Genomic DNA, 22,516 nt, shown 5'->3' with positions numbered 1-22,516 from the left:
ATTGCATAAAATACAAACAGCAAGTATCAGTGCTATTGTTGTAGGAATTAATCTATTTTCCTGGCTTTAAACAAAAGACATACTTCATGCGTTCGCTAATCACAGGTGACCTTTCTAAATTGTGCTTAACAAAGCATTAGATAAACACATGACTTTGTTACAATAACATAGCTAAAAATATCAGTACGAATTTAAAATATAATTATATTGTTGAAAGTGGTGGACTGTTTTTAATTTGGAGCGTGAGTGTGTTCTTTTGCTCTAATATTCCCATTATTAGATTTACCTCTGGTCACAAACTGTCACCTCACATCTGCTCGTTTATCTGTTTGAGTCAAAATCTTTCCTCTCATCTGTTACTGCAGGCTGCCACCATGCACATATTTAGGGCATGTGTGGGCATGGAGGAAATTATCTTTATTAATTGGAACATTGCTCCAATATGCTAATGCTGCCTTTTTTAATCACAAATGCATGTTGACTCATGAGCATTCTGGCAGTATCAAAAGATCGACTAAGTGCATCACTACATTTCTGATGATAAATAAAATTCTACAAACCCAGAGAGCATTATTAGCAGCACGGCTGAGACTGTTAAAGTTTTTGCAGTAAGCAGTCACAGGCAGCTGGTACTTGAATAACACTTGTCAAATTGCAGTTTAACCATTTTACAGCTTGGATTTTCACAGAGTAAAACCTCAGTTAACCTCACACCTATAAGCAGTCACATTTTCATTGCCTCTTTGAAAACCTTATATGCTATGTAAGTGTAGCAGAGAAAATAGTTCAAACTCCAAATTTTCTGCACATTATAAATCGAGGTGTCCTCCTTTTTTTGAACAAGTAGGTGTTACTGAAAGTGAACTTAGCTCATCTGAATCTAAAAGAAGATTTGACAATAAAAGCTGTGACAATCGTAAATAATTTCTTTTTTCTATTTATAGAACAGACAATGTTATTCAGACCATCAGCCTGAACAGAGAAACACAAAGACTTTAATCCCAACCAGAGGGTCTGGCTATGCTGTTCAGATAGCAAACAACCCTTTATTTCATCAGAAGATTGTAAGAATTTGTCAAAATAGCACCAGATAGCACATAAAAATCTTCAAGCTCTATTCAGTATTGAAGCTACAGTAAAGGCTCTGCTCTTCTCAGGGGGCCAGACAGTCATTCTTCTTCTAAATTTGCATATTGTTCTGAGAAGAGCTTGGCTTCAGAATCAAAAGGATGGAAAAGGAAACAAACAAACAACAGCAAAGCTTATTCACCACGCTTTTGTTTTAGAATTTTCCAAGGCTCTCTATTTCAAATATTTGGCTACAGCAACCAAGAACACATTTAAAATTCTTCAAATTTAATGGCTGTTGATACTTTAAGACATGGCAATTTTTGGTAATGCATAAAACTGTTGGAAAGCAGCAGTGGCTTTTTCAGTTCTAATTGAAAAAATAAATAAATAACTGAGCTGAAAATTATTTCTGCTGACTGATTCATTCCAAAGATCTAAGGCTCTTAAAAGGAGCTTGCAGAGTTGCATGTTGTTGGTATCTTGGCCGCGATGCACTGGTGCTGATCCCCAAATAAGATTTCATCCCCTGCTCTGTGGATTAGAGTGGTGAAAAGATTTAGCTGCAACATACTATCGTTTCCACCTTTGAAAAAGTGGAAGGAATCCATGGCTTTAAGACTGTGATGTCTGTTTTAATCTTGCAATACTCTTTGCACAGTCTCTCAAATGTTGATGTCTGCTGTATCCAAAAAAAGCCACTGCAGGAAAACACTGAAGTGTGGTGCAAAGGTTAATAATGTTAGTATCGTTCCTTGACTGAAGAAACTTGTATTTGCTGTCTCTGTTTTCTTACATTAATTAAAGCTTACAGAACAAAACATCACCTGGCACTCCAGACTCCCTACTTCTATCTAATAATAGTATGAATTCAATGTGGTCACTTGACTATATCTTTGCAATGCACTCTGTATTCATTGCGTCTTGATGTCTTATCATTAATACACATATTGAGGTTCCTACACCAAAGCTGGGACTTTTGCCTATTTCATAAAAGAATTCCAAAATATTGCCACAAAAACAAGCCCCTATTTAAGCCCCCTCTGTTTGTCCACAAATGGACCAATAAAGCCACTTAAGTTCTGCTATGATGTATACCTACACAAATAAAGCTGGCATTGGAGAACCAGTAAGTGATGGCAGCACTATTGATTAGGATTTAAAGCTGCTAGCAACACTCTCCACTTTAGACCAACTTCACAAACTCAGCCCTGTGACTACCACATTCATCGACTCAGAGGCGTAACAGAGTGGGTCATTAACAGAGTAGAGTCATTATGTCAATCACACAGAAATTAAAAAAAGATGTCTCAGGTCTTGCTTGAAAGTGTTTTATGAAAGAGTCTCTGCATAGAATCTAGTGATGTGGCACCATCTCACTGGCTTGTCTAGAAATGTTCAGAAAAGTCATATTTCCACCTCAGCGTAACTTTATTTTTTATTCAGCTACAGGGCATGCAGTTGTTCTGTGCAGACTCCCTTTGCATATACACACACAACAGTTAAAACAAGAGCAGCAACACTTAACACAGCAGCAACAGTAATTTCAACTTAAAGCAAGTACAAGGTTTGTTGAACACAAATGTCAGAGTTGAAAAAAATCAGTGCATACAAGCGGCAGAAAAAAAGAGCAAAAGCAAATGGCAGTTTAAATATTAGCAAACAAATAGGTTATATTAGAACTGTCAAAGAGCTGGCAAAATGAAAAAGAGAGCAGACAGGAACTCTTCATGCAAGAGGAATACAAAAAAAATGCAATTTGGCAAAAGTCTAATGAAACACACAAGTTTATGTTTAATGATAAAAAACTGATTGTGTGCTCTTCACAACACAAGAATGATTTTTTAATTTCACTTGTAATTGATGGGAAGCTGTTCCTATGTATTCTAGCCTTTAGAGATAGTGTTTATTTGCCATTGTGACAAAGAATCAAACAGCCAAAATCTCAGTACAGTTTCTTCCTGGTTTAAAATTCAGTTATTATTTTAAGAACCCTGTATTCTAAGAAAGGAAGTAGATTGAGCTCTTATTGTTGTACATACTTGCTAAGAAAACCTTGAGTTTGAGCACCAAATAAAGTGACGATTGTACTTCTGTTCATTCACACACCTTCTGTGACATTACAGGTATAGTCGGCAATGATTTGGTGCCTCATTAAGCTGAGCTGGTGGTGAAACAGAAATGTTTCTCCATCTGAGTGGGCCAGGTAGAAATTCTGATGGCTTTCCACACTCCACAGCTTGGGTGGGTGTTCTTGATCTAAAATTGTTAAAGTCCTGTGTTGCTATTTGGCTGAGCCGTCTTCTGAGTAGGTAAGATCATTCATATGGCATCTCCATGTTCTCTACTGTGCTAGGCTACAATTATGTGAATATAGCCATGCACTCCAATTGCAAGTTAGATTGATAGGGTGAATAAGCAATAAGAGGTAGAATCATTACACTTAGGTACCAACACATATAGAAGAACTAGCAGTGCTATATTTGGTTTAACAGAGTTAAAATCTCAGCTAAAATAAGCTGAGAATTTTACTGTCAAGAATTTCACTGAGATCTCTATTTCTAGCTCACTCCTGCCTCAGCAAAAGTGCCTCCTTCCTCCTCAAATTAGCTTTTCACCTTTAATTATCCAATGTCTAGCGTGGTAAGGAGTAAAGACAATGTTGCACACACCCATTAACACAAAAAAACCTGTTTGAAGAAAACAAATGCCTCCTGCCTCTCTTTCTGAAGTTCGTTTAACAATGTCCTCGAGCCAACATTTTCCAATGTGTGAGGAAGTGCCGGCAAACAAGACATCCATCAAATTGACAGACAAAACAAATTACAAGGCAAACAGAACCTTAATGTGTCACCACAGCTAATGGTGTCATGGCTGGTTGGCAGTAGACCCAGACACTCACATGCTGCTGCTGTCACACACTTACAGGCTTGCTGTTCAACTCACAAAACAGTCAGCTGAAGAGGAGAGGGGAGTTATCTTTGGATAACACTCAGGTATTAACACTGTGCACACTATTGACAATGGACCAAATCAATATTCACAAAGGTCCATTAAACTGAAGAAAGTCAGAACAAGAGGCTTTCATGCAGTTATGATCTATCAGTTCTCTGGCTGGTACTCCAAGTCAGATTATTCTTTAAATGAATGATGCAGTCTCCCTAAAGCCAATAAAAGTGTAATTACATGCCCTGGGCTTTAGTGACAAAGGCTGTGCTAGTGACAGCTATCTGAAAATGAGGAAAAAAGGATTACCTTTCCTCTTCATCTAGTCTTGGCATGATCACCTCCCCACAGGGGTCACCTTGGACGAAACGCCACAATTTACCAGTCATTAAACTCTTAATCCAGCCTTCGTGTGCAGACCTTCATCTCATCTTTCAAAGCATCCATGACCTTATATCACTTCATATTGTCACTGCATCACAGTCATCCATTCTGACAGAAGGTAAAGGTGAGAAACCTCTGCAGGAGCATTTAAGACAAAAAGACAACATAGATCAAAGTTTTTCTTATTTCAAACAAGTCCTAAACTTAAACAGAAATGATATTCATAGATAAAACAATATCCTTTAAAATAATTTGTTTTGCAGGCATTAACTTTGAAGTTAATATTCCATAAGTTACTTTGGTATCTGCAGGAAATCGTGCTTGGGAACCTCAGCAGAGCATCAGCTGGAAGATTACAGAGACCACTTCCTAATATTTGTCTCGCTACATTTGCAAAGCAGAACCATAATATATTCAGAGATGGAAAGATTTTTCAATGGCAGGTAAACACAAGATGATAAATTGGACAATAAAGGATTTAATCCAACAACACAAAGTACGTAGAGGGATAATGCGGCTGTAAATATGGCGTTACAGCAATCTGCATAGCAATACAATCACTCACTGAAGAATGGTAAAGAATTTTTTGTTGCAGTCACAATAATATTGATATGCTCACTGTTGTTTAAGTGACTGAAATTTATGTATTTTAACTGGTGAATATGTGCACATAAAGAAAGTATTTCTTTTACACAGCCTAGTTAGCCGTTACATTTGTTTCAATACTCTGGAAAGTTGTAGTTTTTAGAGTTTTATCGTGAGAGCTATTATTCTAATATAAAAGCAGGTTGGAATAATGCCCAGGATGAATCTTATTATTGCCACTATAATTATGTTTTTAGGTTCATTTTAGACTTTTTAAAAGTTAATTTTCCATTACAGCATGAATCTTTAGACAAATGTGTAAAAGTACCAAAATCACAGTGGACATATTTTTAAAAATGATCGCTTCCATAGCATGACCTAATTTCAGAAGTGATTTTATTTTTATATTTTTTAAAAGAAAAAGTGTTGGCCATGAGACAGCATTTGACTCAAAACATAAAATAAAATAAAACTGGAAATGTTTCCATAAAATACTACCACACCTCTGTGGTTTCAGTGCCTTTGGAGGTTTCAGAATTCCCTAATATGTCTGCTCTGTCAGCATGACAGAAAACTAAATCCAGTAAGCTGAAGTTCACCTGAAGAACTTCCTCAATTATTCCAAGTCACTGATAATACTGTCATATTTAAACTTGACCGATAAGACAGCTGTGATTTTAATCAATCAGTCTTCCTAATGAGAACAGGAAGTTAATCCATTGTTATGCATTATTCAACAGTAAATGAAGGTCTTCAGGGTTAATTAACTAGTGGGCTAAGGATAATGTTAATAATGCAGCACTAATATGGGGCAGGTAATAACACACTAGAGAACGCCCTTCTCAACTCCAGCTTTGAGCTCTTGTTTAAGAAGGGTAGTAGATTTAGCCTGACAGTTACTGTATGTCTTATCATACAGAAATGCTGCTTGATCTGTAAGAATAAAAGAAAATTGAATGTGATGGCAATCATCTTCTTGCTTTTAGAGAAAAACATAAAGCAAGTCTATCACAGGGCCACATAGAGACAAATGAGACGGACAACCATTCACGCTTTCACTCACACCAAGGGACAATTTAAAGTTACCACTTTCCAGTTACCAACTTAACATGCATGTTTTTGGTCTGTGGGAGGAAACCAGAGTATCCAGGGAAAACCCAGGCATGCATGAGGAGAACATACAAACTCTACACAGAAAGGCCTCAGGTGGGAGGCCGACCTGCAACATACTTGCTGTGAGGCAACAGTGCTAACCACCGCTCTGCCGTGCCACTGAAAGCCATACTCTTATATTTGAATTCCCAAACCTCAAGACTAAAGATTGACAATAGACTGAGAAATGTATTAATTTCAGAAAATGTTTGGCTCAAACGGCCAACTTGTGCCAATGCCCATTTTTGTGGCATCTTTGTGAAGAAAATAGAGAGACTCCACAAGACTTGATAATACAGAAAGTAAAGAGAGCTTTTGTTCACACCCTAATCTGGCCGTGAAACATCCTTGCTTGAAGACTGTACTGTCGTATTTCACACAAGGCCAAAGCTTCTTGCTGCACCTACTGAGGCTCAAAATGACATTCAGCAATTGGTTTGACACACAAACAAACTGCATAATTATTTTAAATCCTACATCTAAAGAGCCATTTATGTGACTAATGGACTTTATATTGCTACTTATATAAGCATATATTTTGTTTAGTTTTAATTAAATGATTATGTACTTGTAGTATAAAAATACAGTTTTACAGTGCACATTTACCCTTCAAGTTTACTTATCCAAACAGATGTACTATATCTTTTTATTTTGATCATACTGATTTCTACAATATTTAAATAAATTTGAAATGAACTTTATGTTTCTAACACATGTCAAACTGACACAATGCCTGATACAGGTTTTTTCCGTTTACTACTTAATGTGGTAGAAAACTTTCTCTATTTGAAGGCATCACGTGAACAGCCTCACTATGCTTTACCACAAGGTAAGATTGGAAGAGAATTCTGAGCATCTTAAAAGGGAAGAGAAATGTTCCCTGGTGAGCTGTCACAGGTTCTTCTGTAGTATTTAAAGATGCATACTGTCAGCAGGACATGTGATCCTGGTCTCACATCCAACCTACTGCTTACTACATTTTCACTAAGAGCTTTCAAGTCAGACTTTAGGGCACAGAGTAATTTATTGATGTAACTTTTTTTTTGCTCACATACAGGGTTAACATTAAAATGTATCCCATTCCATTAATGGTTATTTATTTGAACCTAATTAGATTCCAAGTTAAGTCTGAACCAGCTGTGAAGCTTATACCTAAAAATATATACAAAGTGAGAGTGAAATGGAAAAACAAACAAACAAACAAAAACAATAAGTAAACACAAATGCTGCTCTTTAATTAAGAATAAATAGAAGTCCTAAACGTTAATATCCAAACATCTAACTTCCTAAAAGTCATTTCTAACTTCAATTAAATGCCTAGCCTTTTAGTCCAGGGTTTTAAATTAAGATCATCTTGTGCTGAGAAATGACAGTTTTAGCCATTTGGGTCAAACCTTGAAAGTAATGTTATCCATGTCTCATGGGATATTGTGAGATGTCACTCTCAGAGTTTGTGTTGTGATTGGCTCTCAGCTACAACCACTATAAATCTAAGCAGACCATCTGTAAATTGACTTATTTGTAGCTAATTTTTGTGTTTTCTAAGATCTGTTGGCTGTGGTGATCATCTTGACATGGGTTAGCTCCAAAACTTAATCAGCTTGAGAAACACACAAATCCTTGCATGATTGTCAGTGATGCTTCCAGCCTTACCAAAATTGCAGACTCTGAGAATAGATTGTATTTCACAATGAAAGAAAATGACAATCAAGTAGTCTGAACAACACCAGTGTGTTTAAACATATGTCCCTAGACTGGACTGTTCCCAGTTTTTATGTGCACCTTCATAAAGCACATGCAGTAGCACAATCTGCATACCAGCTCTTTGCTGGCACAGGAAGTTACTGTGGTTTGACACACAATATTGGACAAGACCGTAACATGGAACATTTAGAGGAGGATGGAGAGGGTACCGTCGCACCCGGCTTGCCAGCTGTGATAATGATGTATAATTTAATTGAAGGCTGTGCTTCTATCCTCCATAGAACTCAAGCTACTCTTCTCTTGTAAATGCATTATTCAGGTTAATGGTGACCCTGAAATAGAAAAAAGCTTCTTATCTCTTTAAAGTTTCATTGCAGAGAGCAAAGAGAGGTAAGAAGGTATATGGAGAAAAAAGTGCCTTAGAGTGAGGCAGATAAGTTAAAAATGCTTCCCCAAATGTAGTTCTGTCTGATGCCATGCCTCATGAAGGTTTCCTGTTTCTGACTATTACAACATCATTTCCCTAGCAGCTGAAGAAAAATTCATTTCATCAGACTTGGTATTATTTGCTGATATTTCCAAGAATATAGGCTTATAAAAATACTTTGGACATCAATGTAAAAAAGAGGTTTCATTCACTTCCCATTCCAGGCTTGATCCTTTACAATGCGTGCAAATTTTACATTCCACGTTCATACATTCAAACATTGCCTTCCATCACAATCATCATCACAGCCATCATCGTTTCTGAGCAAATGAGAATGAGAAGCTCGAAGGAAAGATAATGTGTGGAGGAGAGCAATGATGCATATACTATTACACATGGACCATCTTATGTGATCAAGCAAGCAGATCCTTTGCAGCACAGTTAGAGAACGACAGAATGAAGTGTCCCTGGCCATAAAACAAGCACGCTTCTATCTATAGAGCACAGCCATCATATTTACAGACTGAAATTCTTTCCATAAAACACTGTTATTGTAAAGTGCAATTTCCACTGCAATTAGAAATCAGCTTCATTAGAAGTCGTGTGACGGAAATGTGGCAATTAAACTGTGCTGTGTTTGGAAAGTGGGTTGATTTGGTGAGGAAGAAAAAGTGCAGCACCCAGTGATGGCACTTCACCCATTTACTGAATCAGTCATTTTTTATCTCAAAGTATAATTGCCCAAAATTCTCATATTTCCTACGATTAATCAAATGTAGACCCCTCCCCCCCATTGTCCCTATAATAAATGCTCCATCTAACAGATAAGAGAGGGTGGGAAACGTAATTATCAAAAAAACTACATATTTAACAGTTTATTGTCAAATGTACTTTGACAGGTAGCTGCAGTCACCATTAGTAAATAAAATGTATTCCTAAAAGGACCTAATTAAATGGAAAAACTAAACTGTAAAATTCTTGTGTGCTCTATTAATCAGTTATCTTTGTTTGGCACTATCACACCTATAACTGATGAGGAGCAAAAACATTGTCTTGTTCCAGATTGTTTATGACAATTTTAATAAAGTCAGTCCAGTTACTTCCAACCCCACATAATAAAACTATATAAAATATATTTTCTCTTATCTTTCGATCCTCATCAGTGGAAAAAAGAAAGCGCAGTTCAATCAGGTAAACACATGTTGTTTGCCAACAGGAACTCTTAAAATCTACTTGCTGTACTAGCTGTAATGAAGATAGCTTTCCTGGTCAAAACAAATGGGAATAGTAAAATTTTAATACTTTTTAATGAGACAAAAGACAAAAACAATTCAAAACCTAGAAATGAAAAGCAAAAGAAAGATAAACGTTAGAGGCAGAAGAAAACCAAATTCACCACAGAGAAATACTAACATCTTCTGTAAAGAGTAAAGGTTAAAAAAGCAAATCATAAATGAAAAGTGTGGGTTATTTAATGAAACCAGAAGACTCAAAAAGCCATATAGCTATGTTTGTGTTTCCTACGGTTGACTGGCTGTGGCAGCCATGTTAAACAGGATTGACCCCAAAAGTTGCCCAGTTGTAGATGATCCTGAGAGTTTGTCCAGTGGTATATGAGATATTTTGCTAACAATACAGACAAATGAACAAATGCACAAACACACACACAGACACAAGAATAAACACTATTGCTCCACTTTATCTTTTGTTGTATGCTTTAAAAATGTTAAAGTAACATGTTGAAGTTATTAAATCCCAAATAAATGTTGTTTTCAGTGTCTGTCTGTTTGTTTTGAAAATATTTAATATCATTGTATTTTGTTCAGACAGAGCAGATGTTGTACTTGAGAAATAATTGTTTCTTTTTTTGCACTAGATTTGATTTGATAACAGATTTCTAATGCTCCAAATAGGAGAGAAACAACATTACCCTAATGTTGACTCAATCCTGTTACAACTGTATCTGTAATCTCGCCCACACGTTTCAGCTTCTACTGATTGCATTTATTTCCTATTTGGCGTAGGCGTGCATAAGTCGAGCACATTTGAGAAAAATAAATCTTCTCAACTTGCAGTGGCACAAGACCTAATGATCTAATTAATTGAACAAGGAAACATAGCCAGTTTTTAATTATTATTATTTTATTTCTTGTTGTTTTTTTTATTGTGACTGAGTATTTATGTGAAAACTACTTAAGTAATTATAAATGTCAATGCTGAATGTCTTGGAAAGAGTTTGTTTATAAAAAAGCAATTGTTTCACAAAGCTTGACCTACATTTTTCCATTAGCATACACGAGAGTTTGAAAACAAGGGTTCTCAACAGTGAGATCAAACTGTGACACCAAATGTCAGCAACACTGCAAAGTGTCACATGAACAAGTAATAAGTGATTTTCCTCATGCTCTATGACAGCCCTTGCTGTGTTTTCTGCCCCAAGACACAAGTCAAATCTTATTAATTGTAAAAGTAATGACATTAGCTTAATTGTTCCATCGGGCTGGTGCCTAAACTCCCCCCTTTTAGTTTGTATATTTTTGTCCCTGCAGCTACTTCTGACTTCCTGCAAGGGCTAGTTCATGGCACATGGGGGGGAGGAGGGGGAAGCANTTCTCCTTATTCAAATGTGGGTTATTTTAATCATCTAAAAATGGCTGCAACAATATTGCATAAGCCCAGAATATGGGCCAAAAAACCCAGTAACGGTTCAACTGTCATATCTGATAAAAGTGAAAGTCATCCAACACAGTTCACACTAAACAAGATTAAATCAAAATGAGAAGTACAGATTTTAAGGGAAACAGCCGTTTTCCAACGCTGACTTGATTTTACAGTGTTTTAATGAAATGCTTATTGAAAGCTTTAGTAATTAAAAGCCTGGTATTTCTTGAAGAAAACCACATTGCCCTCCAAGAGAGATTAAAAACTAAAATCATCTTATGCTGAGAAGGGACAAAGGTAGAGCCTTGTTGTAAATAATGTTATTTACAATTTCATGCAATACTGTGAGCTATCGCAATTTGTAGTAGCACACGGAGTATGTCTTGAAGATGACTCTCAGCTATTCCCAAACAAATTTAGCAAAAAAAAAAAAAAAATTAAACATCTGTAAAACTGACGTAGTTATAGCCATTTTTGTGTTTGCTAACATTGCTTAGCTTTGGCAGCCTTCTTGAATGAGGCTGACTCCAAAAGTTAATCAGTTTTAGATGAACATCAAATGGTTATTTTCTGAGCAGTTTCAATAAAATTTGGCCAGTGGTTTATGAGATTTTTTGTTAACGCAAATGAACACAAACTCGCACATAGACATGAGCAAAAACATTATTGCCACTCAGCTGATCATAAAAAATACACCTGGATTACAGTAGCAAAGCCCTCTGACAGCATGTTTTTAAGCTGAAGACAATACTGCAGATTAGCACCCCATAGACTGCATAAAATCAAGTGTTTACTCTGAAGCATTTTTATTATCTGTAGTTTAGCTATGAATGAGTGGTAATGATCCATCTGGCCCAGATGGATCACCGCGACACAGATACAAACACTGAGTAATGTAACAGTCATCAGTCACACTCATGTCAAAATGCCTTTGTCAGATATTGGCCTCCTAAACACTGCACTTCACTGAGTTCAATACTCTTCTGCTTTAAAGGTTTAGAGGCTAAAGCTAAGCGCTGTTGCTCATAAGTTTAAACAATGACAAATGTTCACGTTTTATTATTTCAACTTCTGATAATAGTGCATTTCATGACAATTAGAAAATTAGACATCCTATCATCTGACTAAAAAACATAAAGGACAATGATATTAGGTCAAATTTTCTTGTCAAGTTAAATAAAAACACTGGACAAACTTTTATGTTAGGATTATGGGGTATTTTCTTTCTGAAGTTAAACAAAACCGCTTCTGATTTTAATAGCAGGCCTGATGTACAGTAAATACAGAATTGAAATTAAAAGTTGGAAGGTAATGAAGATGAAAATGCAGATTTTTTTTTTTTACTCTTACCTGAAGAAGTGATGGCATTTTCTCTAATATGAAAGTTATTCATACTCTACACATTCAAGGCTGATATAGTCAGGATGGCTTAGTATTAAAAGTTAACAAGTTATTAAAAACCAAATGTCCCATCGAATGGATAAATCTTAATAAGTATCATTAAGTTAATTTTGTTAAGGAACATTTCATTATTCTCTTCTTTTTATGTCTGCAGCCCTGACCAGTAATTACATTGTTATGGAGTACAAGCAAACATAGAGTAAGCAATTTGCACTGCAGATCTGTAGTAGAGTACAAAAGATTCCTGGGTAAGCGGGAAGTGATGGTATTAATTCCACCATTCCTCTCCTGGTTCATATATCTGATACTCTCTGATTTCCATCCCAACCAGGCAGATCCACTCAGTTGTTGGCGATAAAGGGGTGCAAGTGTTATTTCTGTAATAGTATTGCTCTCTTCTTTTTACCATTACTCTTTCACCGACTGCCTCAGCAGGCACCTGTTTAGTGAAACAGTTTTTGAAAACATTACAAAAATGGCCCTGTTGTGAATCCTGGGCAAGTCTGTGTATCATTTGTCTTCATGGTTTTGTGTTAAAACAGCCAGGCTTCTCTCCACCTGGTCCTATCTTCTCATTACCATTTATTGTACTTAGGTGGGATTGACATCCAATTGAATTTCACCCCTACTGTTAGGCTCACCTCCGTTTCTGCTGCACATGATCTGACTGCCTGTGCAATATTAGACATGGAGTCTCTTTTTGAAAACATGAGCAAACAGTAGTTTAGAAAATAAATGTGTGAGACAATATGCAAAATAATTTAAATGGTATGTTGTTTTTTTATAATGTTGCTGGAAATGGAAAAGTTGATATCATTTTCACCTAAAAATGCAGACCATAATCATTTTGCTCAGAAATGCAAGTCCACTCACAGTGGAATTTATGTGCTTTGATACCTTAAAATCCATAAAATTTTAACTTGGTGCTGTTTTGTTTACAGTTTCTTTAAAATATTTTTTCAGTAAAATTTAAATGTCAGTCAGCAGACCTTAAAACCTTCGGTGAGCATATCTGACTCAGTCAGTATATGAATTTTTTCTGCCTTGCCACCTTGAAAGGCAGACATGTGGAGAGAATTTTTCCTTTCCACTGTTGCCAATGTGCTTGCTCAAGATGGGAGTGTTATTTGCTGGTTTCCTTATATAGATAACTTTTACTAATTGGCTTTTAAAATGTATGTGAATGTTTCTGTAAAGTGCCCTGAGATAACTTTTTTTGTGACTTGGCACCATATAAATAAACTGAATTGATATCAATTGTATGTTTTTCTGAGTGTTAACAAAATATCTCAAAATCCAGTGGATGAATTTTAATGAAACACTCAGAAAGTTATCATTGGGTGTATTACAACTACACCAAATTTACTTTGAAAGTCAACCCCATTTAAGATGGCTGCCACAGCTAACTGAACTTGGCAAACAATAAGTGGCTATAACAGATACAGATATTGAGCAAATTTGGTGTGCAAGTTATCCACATATATTGAACTCACCCATCCAAATCACTGAATTCAGGGGTTCCAATCACTTCCATGGCCAAAGGTATATAAAATGCTGCTTCTACAAACATTTGTGAAAGAATGGGTCACTCTCTCATGGACTCAGTGAATTCCAGCATGGTACCATGATAGGATGGCATCTTTGAAGTAGGTCCAGTCATGAAATTTCCTTGCTACTAAATACTCCACAGTCAACTGCTAGTGGTATTATATTAAAGTGGAAGTGATTGGGAATGACAACAACTCGGCCACGAAGTGGTAGGCTATGCAAAATCACAGAGTGGGCTCAGCAGATGCTAATAGTAAACAGAGGTTGCCAATGTTCTGCAGAGCCAATAGCTACAGACCTGCAAACTTCATGGCCGAGCAGCTGCATCCAAAACTCACATCACCAAATGCAATGCAAAGCACTGGATGCAGTGGTGTAAAGCACGCCACCACTGGACTCAAAGCAGTGGAGATGTGTTCTCTGGAGTGACGAATCACACTTCTCTGTCTGGAAATCTGATGTACGAGTCTACGTTTGTCAGTTGTTGTTTGATGGAGAAGGGATTATAGTGTGGAGTTGCTTTTCAGGAGTTGGGTTCGGCTGCTTAGTTCCAGTGAAAGGAACTCTGACTGCTTCATCATACCAAGACATTTTGGACAATTTCATGCTCCCAACTTTGTGGGAACAGTTTGGGGATGGCCCCTTCCTGTTCCATCATGACTGAGCACCAGTGCATAAAGCAAGGTCCATAAAGACATGGATGAGCGAGAACTTGACTGGCCTGCACAGAGTCCTGACCTTAACCCAATACAACACCTTTGGGATGAATTAGAGCAAACACTGCGAGCCAGGACCTCTTGTCCAACATCAGCATCTGACCTTACAAATGTGCTTCTGGAAGAATGGTCAAAAATGTCCATAAATGCACTCCTAAACCTTGTGGAAAATTAGTGTACATTGTGTATAGCAAATCCTAACTTTCCATAATAATCTTGGAATTCTCAAGGGTTAGCTTTTAATATTTAGTAAAATTTCCAATGGTTATCGCCTCTGCATGGCTACAATTTTATGTAGAGTGTGTACAGATTGTGTAAATGTCTCCTCTGGTAGCCATTGCATAATGTTTCTTTTTCTTTTTTTCCTCTAAATGCAGCTTTTCTTACAGAACCAATATAAAATATAAACAGTAGATGTGTAATAGTGCAGCCTTAAAATTATTTAAAATATGCATTCTGCACACATATTTCTAATGTGTTCTGAAATATATGTAGATGATATGTATATAGTAGGATAAATATTGGTAATTTAGCAGTGCAATGGGAAATTACTGATGTGTGAAAATGTTAAAAGTAATAATAGAAAAAATAGTGAATGAAATAGCTGCTGTTAAGTGAAGCCCCACTACTCTGCTGTCACACAAATTAAGTTTTAGTTATTCTCACACAGTCTTCTTCAGGAAACAGGACACCCAAAAAATGTTAATCAGTCCAACATAGATGTTATCTTAAACACAGAACATATTATTTGTGTGTGTCACAAAATCTTAATTAAACAAACGGATACAATTCCAGCATATGGCTGTGAGATGATTTGTTCAACTGTGCACAGATAGGGACAGAGTTTATGACTTAATTACATCGAGCGAGGTCACTGCCCTCCATTTCAGAGAACAGAGATAGCTGGGATTTTATTTTGTTTCTGCTTTTACCCTTGGCTTAGATTGGCCATTCAAATTTGCACCAAATGAATTAGGTTCTACCCTTGAACCTTTTTTTACCCATCATTTCAGAAAATCTAAAAACTGGAATGCAAATGCAAATAATATTTGAAAAACACTACAAATCTAACAATTTATCCTTTAATTTATCTTTGAGTTTTTTTTTTATATTATCAGCTGTTGTTACGTTGACAAGATTTGACTGCATGAATATTTTTTAAGATGCACTTCATTTATCAACATGCAAATTAATTGAAGAGCTGGACATGAAAAGTGTAATCCAAAATTTTATTATGTGTCATGTTGACAATACTTATTTAGTCACGTCATGATGATGCATCTCGATGACAAATTCAAAAATTCAGCACGAGGCTGTAGAGAAGTTGCATTTGAAGAAATGTAAATTAGAAAGTGGGTGAGGCAGAACAAGAGCAAAGTGACAAGTAATCATTAAATAGATTTGGGGAGTGACACTGAGCCTTTGAAGATGCTCACATCCCACTGAGTGTTAGCCCTTTAGTGCTAACAGTGCCAACAGGGTGCAGAGAGCATCTCTCAACCCTCTCAGAGAACACTAGCAGTGAGATTAGAGGTTCTTTTATTCCAACAAAGGGGATTAAATGCTACGAGAGAGGCGAGAGGACCGCTCCCATGGAGGGGCTGGGTTGAATTATTTACACCTTCAAGTCTTTACACCAAAAATCACAGCTCCTAAACACTGGGGGCACTTCCTACTGACCAAACAGTCCAGGAAGCACAGATAAATGTGATCTTGTACATATCATGCCACACAGAGCGAGCAGATGTGTATAGGAATGGATTTCAGCATCAAAACACTAAAATGAAAAAGCGAAACAGTAAAACAGATATGGAAGCTCAAAAGTGTCCAAAGTTGGACAGCTTTACAGAGATCATCATTCAGTAGATATGCCCACTCATCCCTAATTTCTGTGCTTGGAAAAATACAACTTTCTTTGAACATACCTCTGCTCTTAAAATGAGCTATTACTGTGGCAAGCTTTGCGTAAACATGCTGACTTTTACACTCTTACACACATTGTATATTCCTGGTGATTGCATAAGCCATCTAAGTCCAAGGGTGGTTCAGAGAAAGCTACATCTATGATGAGAATGTGTCAACAGTTTCACTCAGGATGAGCTGCAGATGTACAACAACTAATGCAAAATATATTACAAGTCACTTTATTGAATCACAAATATTCCAAATAATAACCAGCACAAACATCAAAAATAGTTGTCCATCATCATCATCACTTACCCCCCTTATTCCATCTGCCCTTGGTCCTTGCTTGACAGGTCAGTTCGGGGCATCCAGACAGCACCGAGAGAAAAAAAACAAGTTCAAACACAGAAAGAAATCCAGACTTTGCCTTGGAAAACATGTCCAAGAGTTGCTGGCAGCCGAGTCACTTTCACATGGCTGTGTTTCCTCCTAAAGCAGCGCGGCTGTGGCGCATGGTAACCCACGCGTGGGCTGTCATCATCAGTCACGCTGGTGTCAGCAGTGGATTTCTCGTCCTACCATGCTGCTTTGTGATGCCCCAGCTGGGTGCTGATCTTCACTGATGCTGGAGATCCAAGTGAAGCCGCATCTCTCCTGCTGTAAGCTCTACCTCACCAGAGCACACAGGAATCAGACGGGAACACACAGCTTGCCATGCGACGGCACAGCTCAGCTTCGCTCTGTACAGTGCATAGGAACTCGCTTTCACACAGCCTTGCTCACACACACATTCACACTCCCTCCTTTCTCCATCTCTCTCACGCTCACTGCTGCCACCACTACTGATGTTGCTGCTGCTGCTGCTGCTGCTGCTGAATTATTTCCTGCCCTCCTCACTCTGGATTTCTCTGGGAATTCATTCCTCAGTGCTCTATTTTTGCTTAGAGCTGCACTTTGTGGAGCAGACAAGAGGTGGAAGCAAATCCACCTTCAGCACCCTACGAACAAGTTTCTATAGGTGTGTTGGGCTGTGGATGTCTGATAGTGCAGACTCATACAGGCAAGTAAGTCACATCAGTAGTTTGAAAGCAGTGGGACCACAGGAAGACCAAGCTTTGTGGAGAGAATCTTCATCAACAGGAATTTTGCATGAGATTATTTAACATGCATCAGAGTAAAAAAAATCACTTTAGAAGGGTATAGAAAACAGGAAGAAGAAAAGAAAAGTGACAAAATACAAAAAAGATCAGAAAGAAGTAAGAGATGAGAAAATATTGCCTCCTAAACTACCTATTTAGCAACATCTCATGAAGAAAAAATGTGTTCCAACTGTCTATAAACTAGTGTTGACAAGGTCAAACAAAGTCATTAAGTAAAGGCATATTGAATGTTTAACATTGTTAACTGACAGAAGTTGTTGTGGACAATCTGAATACCCATTAACGTATGAGCCACCATTAGCACTCGTGCAAAATTTTTAATACCAACAACACAAGTATATAGATAGATGTAAAATATATATTAATCGTGACATTTTAAAGGTCAGTCAGATTGGCTATAAAGAAACCACCAAATGGTGATCACAATACTGGTTACTATTTTTGCATTTTTACTGACTAAAACAAATGACAACAATTAAATCAAAATGAGTTATCCATGTACCTTTGAATTGTTGCACATTTCATCATAAAAATTTCAAGACAAACAGCTGTAGTTTTTTGACATTACACCCGCCTAAGAGAACCTGACTTATGTTAAAACCTGTTGAAATGTTGCAATAAGAACTCTACAAAAGCCCCAGATTTTATGTACTATTCATTCATCCATTTTCTTTACTTGCTTTTTCATGTAGGGTCACAGGCAGCTAGTGCTCATCTCCAGCAGTCATTGGGCAAGATGTGGGGTACACCCTGGACAGATTTCCAGTCCACCACAGCGCTACACAGAAACAAATCAGACAGACAGCCATTCATGCTTTCACTCACACATGATGACAATTTACCAGTTATCCTAACATGCATGTATTTGGTCTGTGGAAGAAAACCAGAATACCCAGAGAAAACCAACATATACACAAGAAGGACAGGAAAGGTTGTGGCCAGTTTTGAACCTGCAATATTCTGAAAGGTTAGGGTTATGGCTCCACCTCCTATATACTAAATCCAAAATAATCTTTTCATTGATGAGCATATATGTTATTTATTATTTTTTGTAGGACCCTACTTCTGTAAGCACAATGTTTACCAAGATGTAATACAGAGTTCTCAAAGCTCTGAGGTCATTATGTTCCCAAGTTCATAAAACAGGTACTTCAGAAGTGAGGAGTATATGAACAGGGTGTTGTAAACCACACTATGGCTTTAATGTCCTAATTACAGCTTCTGAGGAAACCTACCATCAAGTTCATAATTTTTATACACAGCACAAATTAATATTCTGAACCCACACAGTCTTTACTGGTTTACCACCCACCCATTCCTATTCCTTCACGCTATCTTGCTTTCTCTTCATAACAACCTGCAACAACACCAGGAACTATAATTAAGCTGCCAGCACATGAGGAGAGAGATGTGTATTTTCTCCAAGACACGACTTGGAGCATATGGTGACAATACACATTTCCAATGACAAATAAACAAGCAGAATGTTTGCCTCTCTCTGGGGTATTACACAGTTGCTAAAATCATAAAGTATGTCTGTCTATTTCTAATTGAGATACTCATTTAAAAGAGAAATCTGGACCAGACAAGGTAGATGAAAACTATATCAATAAGATGTATCTCATTGATTGTCTGTGTTTTTCATATAGAGACTAGACAAAAAAAAAGATTTGAACTCAAATTCTAATTCAACCAATCCTCACAAAGCTAAGGATCAGGAAATCAGTAACACTGATTGTTATTGAGGGTCCAACATAGAGGATTTGATTAAACGGTAAAAGATCTAAATTGATAACTGGGGCAAGTTTGTCTGGTGCTTCTTCATAAAGCAAGGGTAGATAACAAGAGAAAAAAATATATTTCTGCAATATTAAAGGCCAAGCATTCCTTAAAGTAATGTGTATGACCTGCTGCCTTGCATGCTGGATTCAGATTTTTCTTGGTTCAGAAATGATGGAAATACAGCCATTTTGGCCAAACACTGAAAATACCATTAAGCAGAACTCCATGCAATATTTCATCATCTCACCTAACCTATTAGAGCTTGGAGTATGTGTTGTAATTGACTATCAATACTTACACTCCAAATTTTACCTCAGTACTAAAGTTGATTATCTGTGGCAGCCATCTTGAATTGGGCTCAAAAAGATAATCAATTGTAGATTTCAAACTAATAATCACTTCTTGAGAGTTTCTTTGAAATCTATTGAGTGCTGTATGACATGTTTTGCCAACAGCCAGACAGGGTTGACTACAACAGTTAATGCAATGATTTTAAGCTAAAAAGATGTACAAAAAGATGTGTTTGGGCTCAAATTACCTGAGTAAAAGCCGTTTTTGTGCTTGCTAAAATGTCTTAGGTGAGGTGGACATCTTAAATCTAAAAGTTTCATTAAAATTATTTCAGTGATTCATCAGCTACTTTGCTAAAGGTAAAGACAAACAATCACACACACACATGCACTCACACAGACATGAGCAAAAAATTAATTGCCCTTTCGCCTTCAGCAATGGGTGATAATACACACTACTATCCCTATTGTTATTCCAGTTCATTACAATCAGTCAAATACAACAGGAGCCAAGGCAATATTAAATTCTGATTTAAAGCTTAATACCAATCACAAATCCTTGCATTAGTAGTAAAATCAAACAATGCAAAAAATCACTAAGAGATCATTCTAGAATACTATGTTAATAAGTTCTGAAAACTTTGGAGACAAAATAGCACAGCTATAAAAGGGACAGACTGCCTGGTGCCTCGTGTGCAAAATTAGTTCACACAGACAGAAATGTGGTGGAGTGTACCTGGAATTAGCATTCAAAATGTCTTTTCCTAAATCCCAATGAGCTCATTAAACTTACCATTCAAAGTTTTTATTTCATTTTACTTTCTGCTGATTTCTTGCATTCGTACAAAAAGAGAAGGGAACAAGGAGGTAAGATAAGCAGGATGAGAGAAGAACTTCTGCACAGTGTGATAGTCGAACAGATGGACAAAACGAGCAGAAGTGTTGTTAAATACTGTCACCAGAACAGTCCATACTACAGTGGAAAGAGTGAAGAATAGCAGAGTTTAGAGAAGGAGAGGATGAGGGAACCCCTACATCCATACTGGTAAGTCTGTCAGCTTATCACCCCCAGACAAGAGCCCCCTGGATAAATGTGGTCAAGCAGGACAGGAGCCCAGCTTCAGCAGTGATGGGGTGCAGGACAGCGATAAGGATGAATCTCCACTGGGCGAAATGTGCGAGCAAGGCAAGAGGCCCCGGGCGGAGAAACTCAGCCAACAGCAATGTTCATTCCAGCTCTCGCTGCCTAAACCTCTTAAAAAATTTACACACAGGCATTCAACACACTCAGCAAATATAGGTTACTGCATGCGGCCGTGTGTCTTTAATGTGACTGCATGTGCACACGTTTTATTGCACATCTTACTAAAAAACCTCCGAAAGTATACTGTGTGTGTTGAGCAGGAGAAGCTCGAATTTTGACAGAAAAAGAGAGAGGGGGAAAGAGCCAGACAGAGAAAGAAGTTGTCTCCTTGATGTTTTTTCGATGACAGCCGCTTGAAAACGGACCATGAAATTTGCTTTTTCACAGGAAGTGACAGACCGAGCACCATGAATTGATCCCCTGATGGAGATCTGGCTCTTTGTGTAGTCATTTTCTCCTCTGCGCATCTGCCTGCCCAGATACTGGATAATCTACTCGCTGCCGGCATTTCTAATCCACCCATCCATCCCCATTCACTCCGCCCATGTGTGTCCCAGCACAGAACAAGGGTGTACTTTGGAAGTCTATTACGGAATAGATTTAGTTGTTTATCTGTCTTAAAATGTCTGTTGTGCAGCCCGGAAATTATTACTTTTCCTGCAACACTCTCTGCTAAATGATCAGGCATCTAATTATAACTCATCAGCATCAAAGCAACATTAATCAAATAATCAGAGACAGACTCTGTGTGTGGTGAGAAGGATATTTTTCTTGAATTTTATCAAGTTACTTTATTAGGTTAGCAAAACTAAATATTGAGCAAAATACCACATTACATCAAACAAATGAAAAAAAAAAGAAGTGGATACATAAAAAAAACAACAACACACAAAGGACACTTTTGTTTATATAGTCTAATGGACAAAATTGTGGACCTTTATGCCAGTTATTTTGTATTTGGGTAAATTTTCACAAAAGGATTATGATCTGAATAGGCATCACAGATGAACAGTGGGGTTCTCACAGTATGGCTCCTGGCAAACAAATGTTGAAGATCATAAGCTGATTATCGATTTGTCAGCCAATTCAAATATGTAAACAAACCAGACTAAAATAAGGGGGTAGTTTGTAAATAGAAAAACGATTAGTACATATGTTTTTTGACATTGTGCCCGGTTCACCTATCGGATGACTGATTGTAGGGGAAACTGGCAAAAGAAAATTAGAAATACAAGGGTCTAACATCCATTAACATCCACTTGTGTTTGATTTTGAATAAAGGTCAAACTAATCCTTAATTATAAAATGACATCACCTGGTACATAGTGTAATTTCTCTAAACACTGAAAATAGGTGAACCATTTTGTACATGAATCACACGATAATTTAGACTGCACCACAATAAAATGGAAGGCTACATACAGTAGCTGTACAATTCTTGCCACCAGAATCCACATTTGAATTTTATATGCCATCATTCAGCAACAGGCTGAGCTTGTTATGATGGACATGAAAACTGAAATTGAAGTCAAAAGTGTGGTGCACACTGAAGATGCATTTACATCAAGAATAAATTCCTTTACAATCAATCCTTTATACCGCATAAACTTGTGCACAGAATGTGTCTGTGAATGGCCCCGCAA

At 37.2% G+C, this 22,516-nt stretch overlaps 1 protein-coding gene across 10 annotated transcripts in view; it reads right to left on the bottom strand.

Annotated features, from left to right (window-relative positions):
- Positions 1-17,300, bottom strand: part of robo2 (roundabout, axon guidance receptor, homolog 2 (Drosophila)) — a 250,952-nt gene extending 233,652 nt beyond the window's left edge. For 6 of the 10 annotated variants that reach the window (XM_017416387.3, XM_017416385.3, XM_037980434.1 and 3 more), the window contains exon 1: positions 16,813-17,299. In XM_017416387.3, coding sequence (XP_017271876.1) covers positions 16,813-16,936 — 124 coding nt within the window. In that variant the 5' untranslated portion in view covers positions 16,937-17,299. Of the gene's footprint in view, positions 1-16,812 lie in introns of all 10 variants that reach the window. The other 4 variants (XM_017416383.3, XM_017416389.3, XM_017416384.3 and 1 more) reach the window with 1 other exon arrangement.
- Positions 17,301-22,516: the final 5,216 nt, after the last annotated feature.

Source organism: Kryptolebias marmoratus, linkage group LG2 (assembly GCF_001649575.2).
Source record: "Kryptolebias marmoratus isolate JLee-2015 linkage group LG2, ASM164957v2, whole genome shotgun sequence".
Classification (NCBI taxonomy): Eukaryota; Metazoa; Chordata; class Actinopteri; order Cyprinodontiformes; family Rivulidae; genus Kryptolebias; species Kryptolebias marmoratus.
Note: the sequence above shows the minus strand (reverse complement) of the source record. Positions and strands in the feature narration are given on the sequence as shown.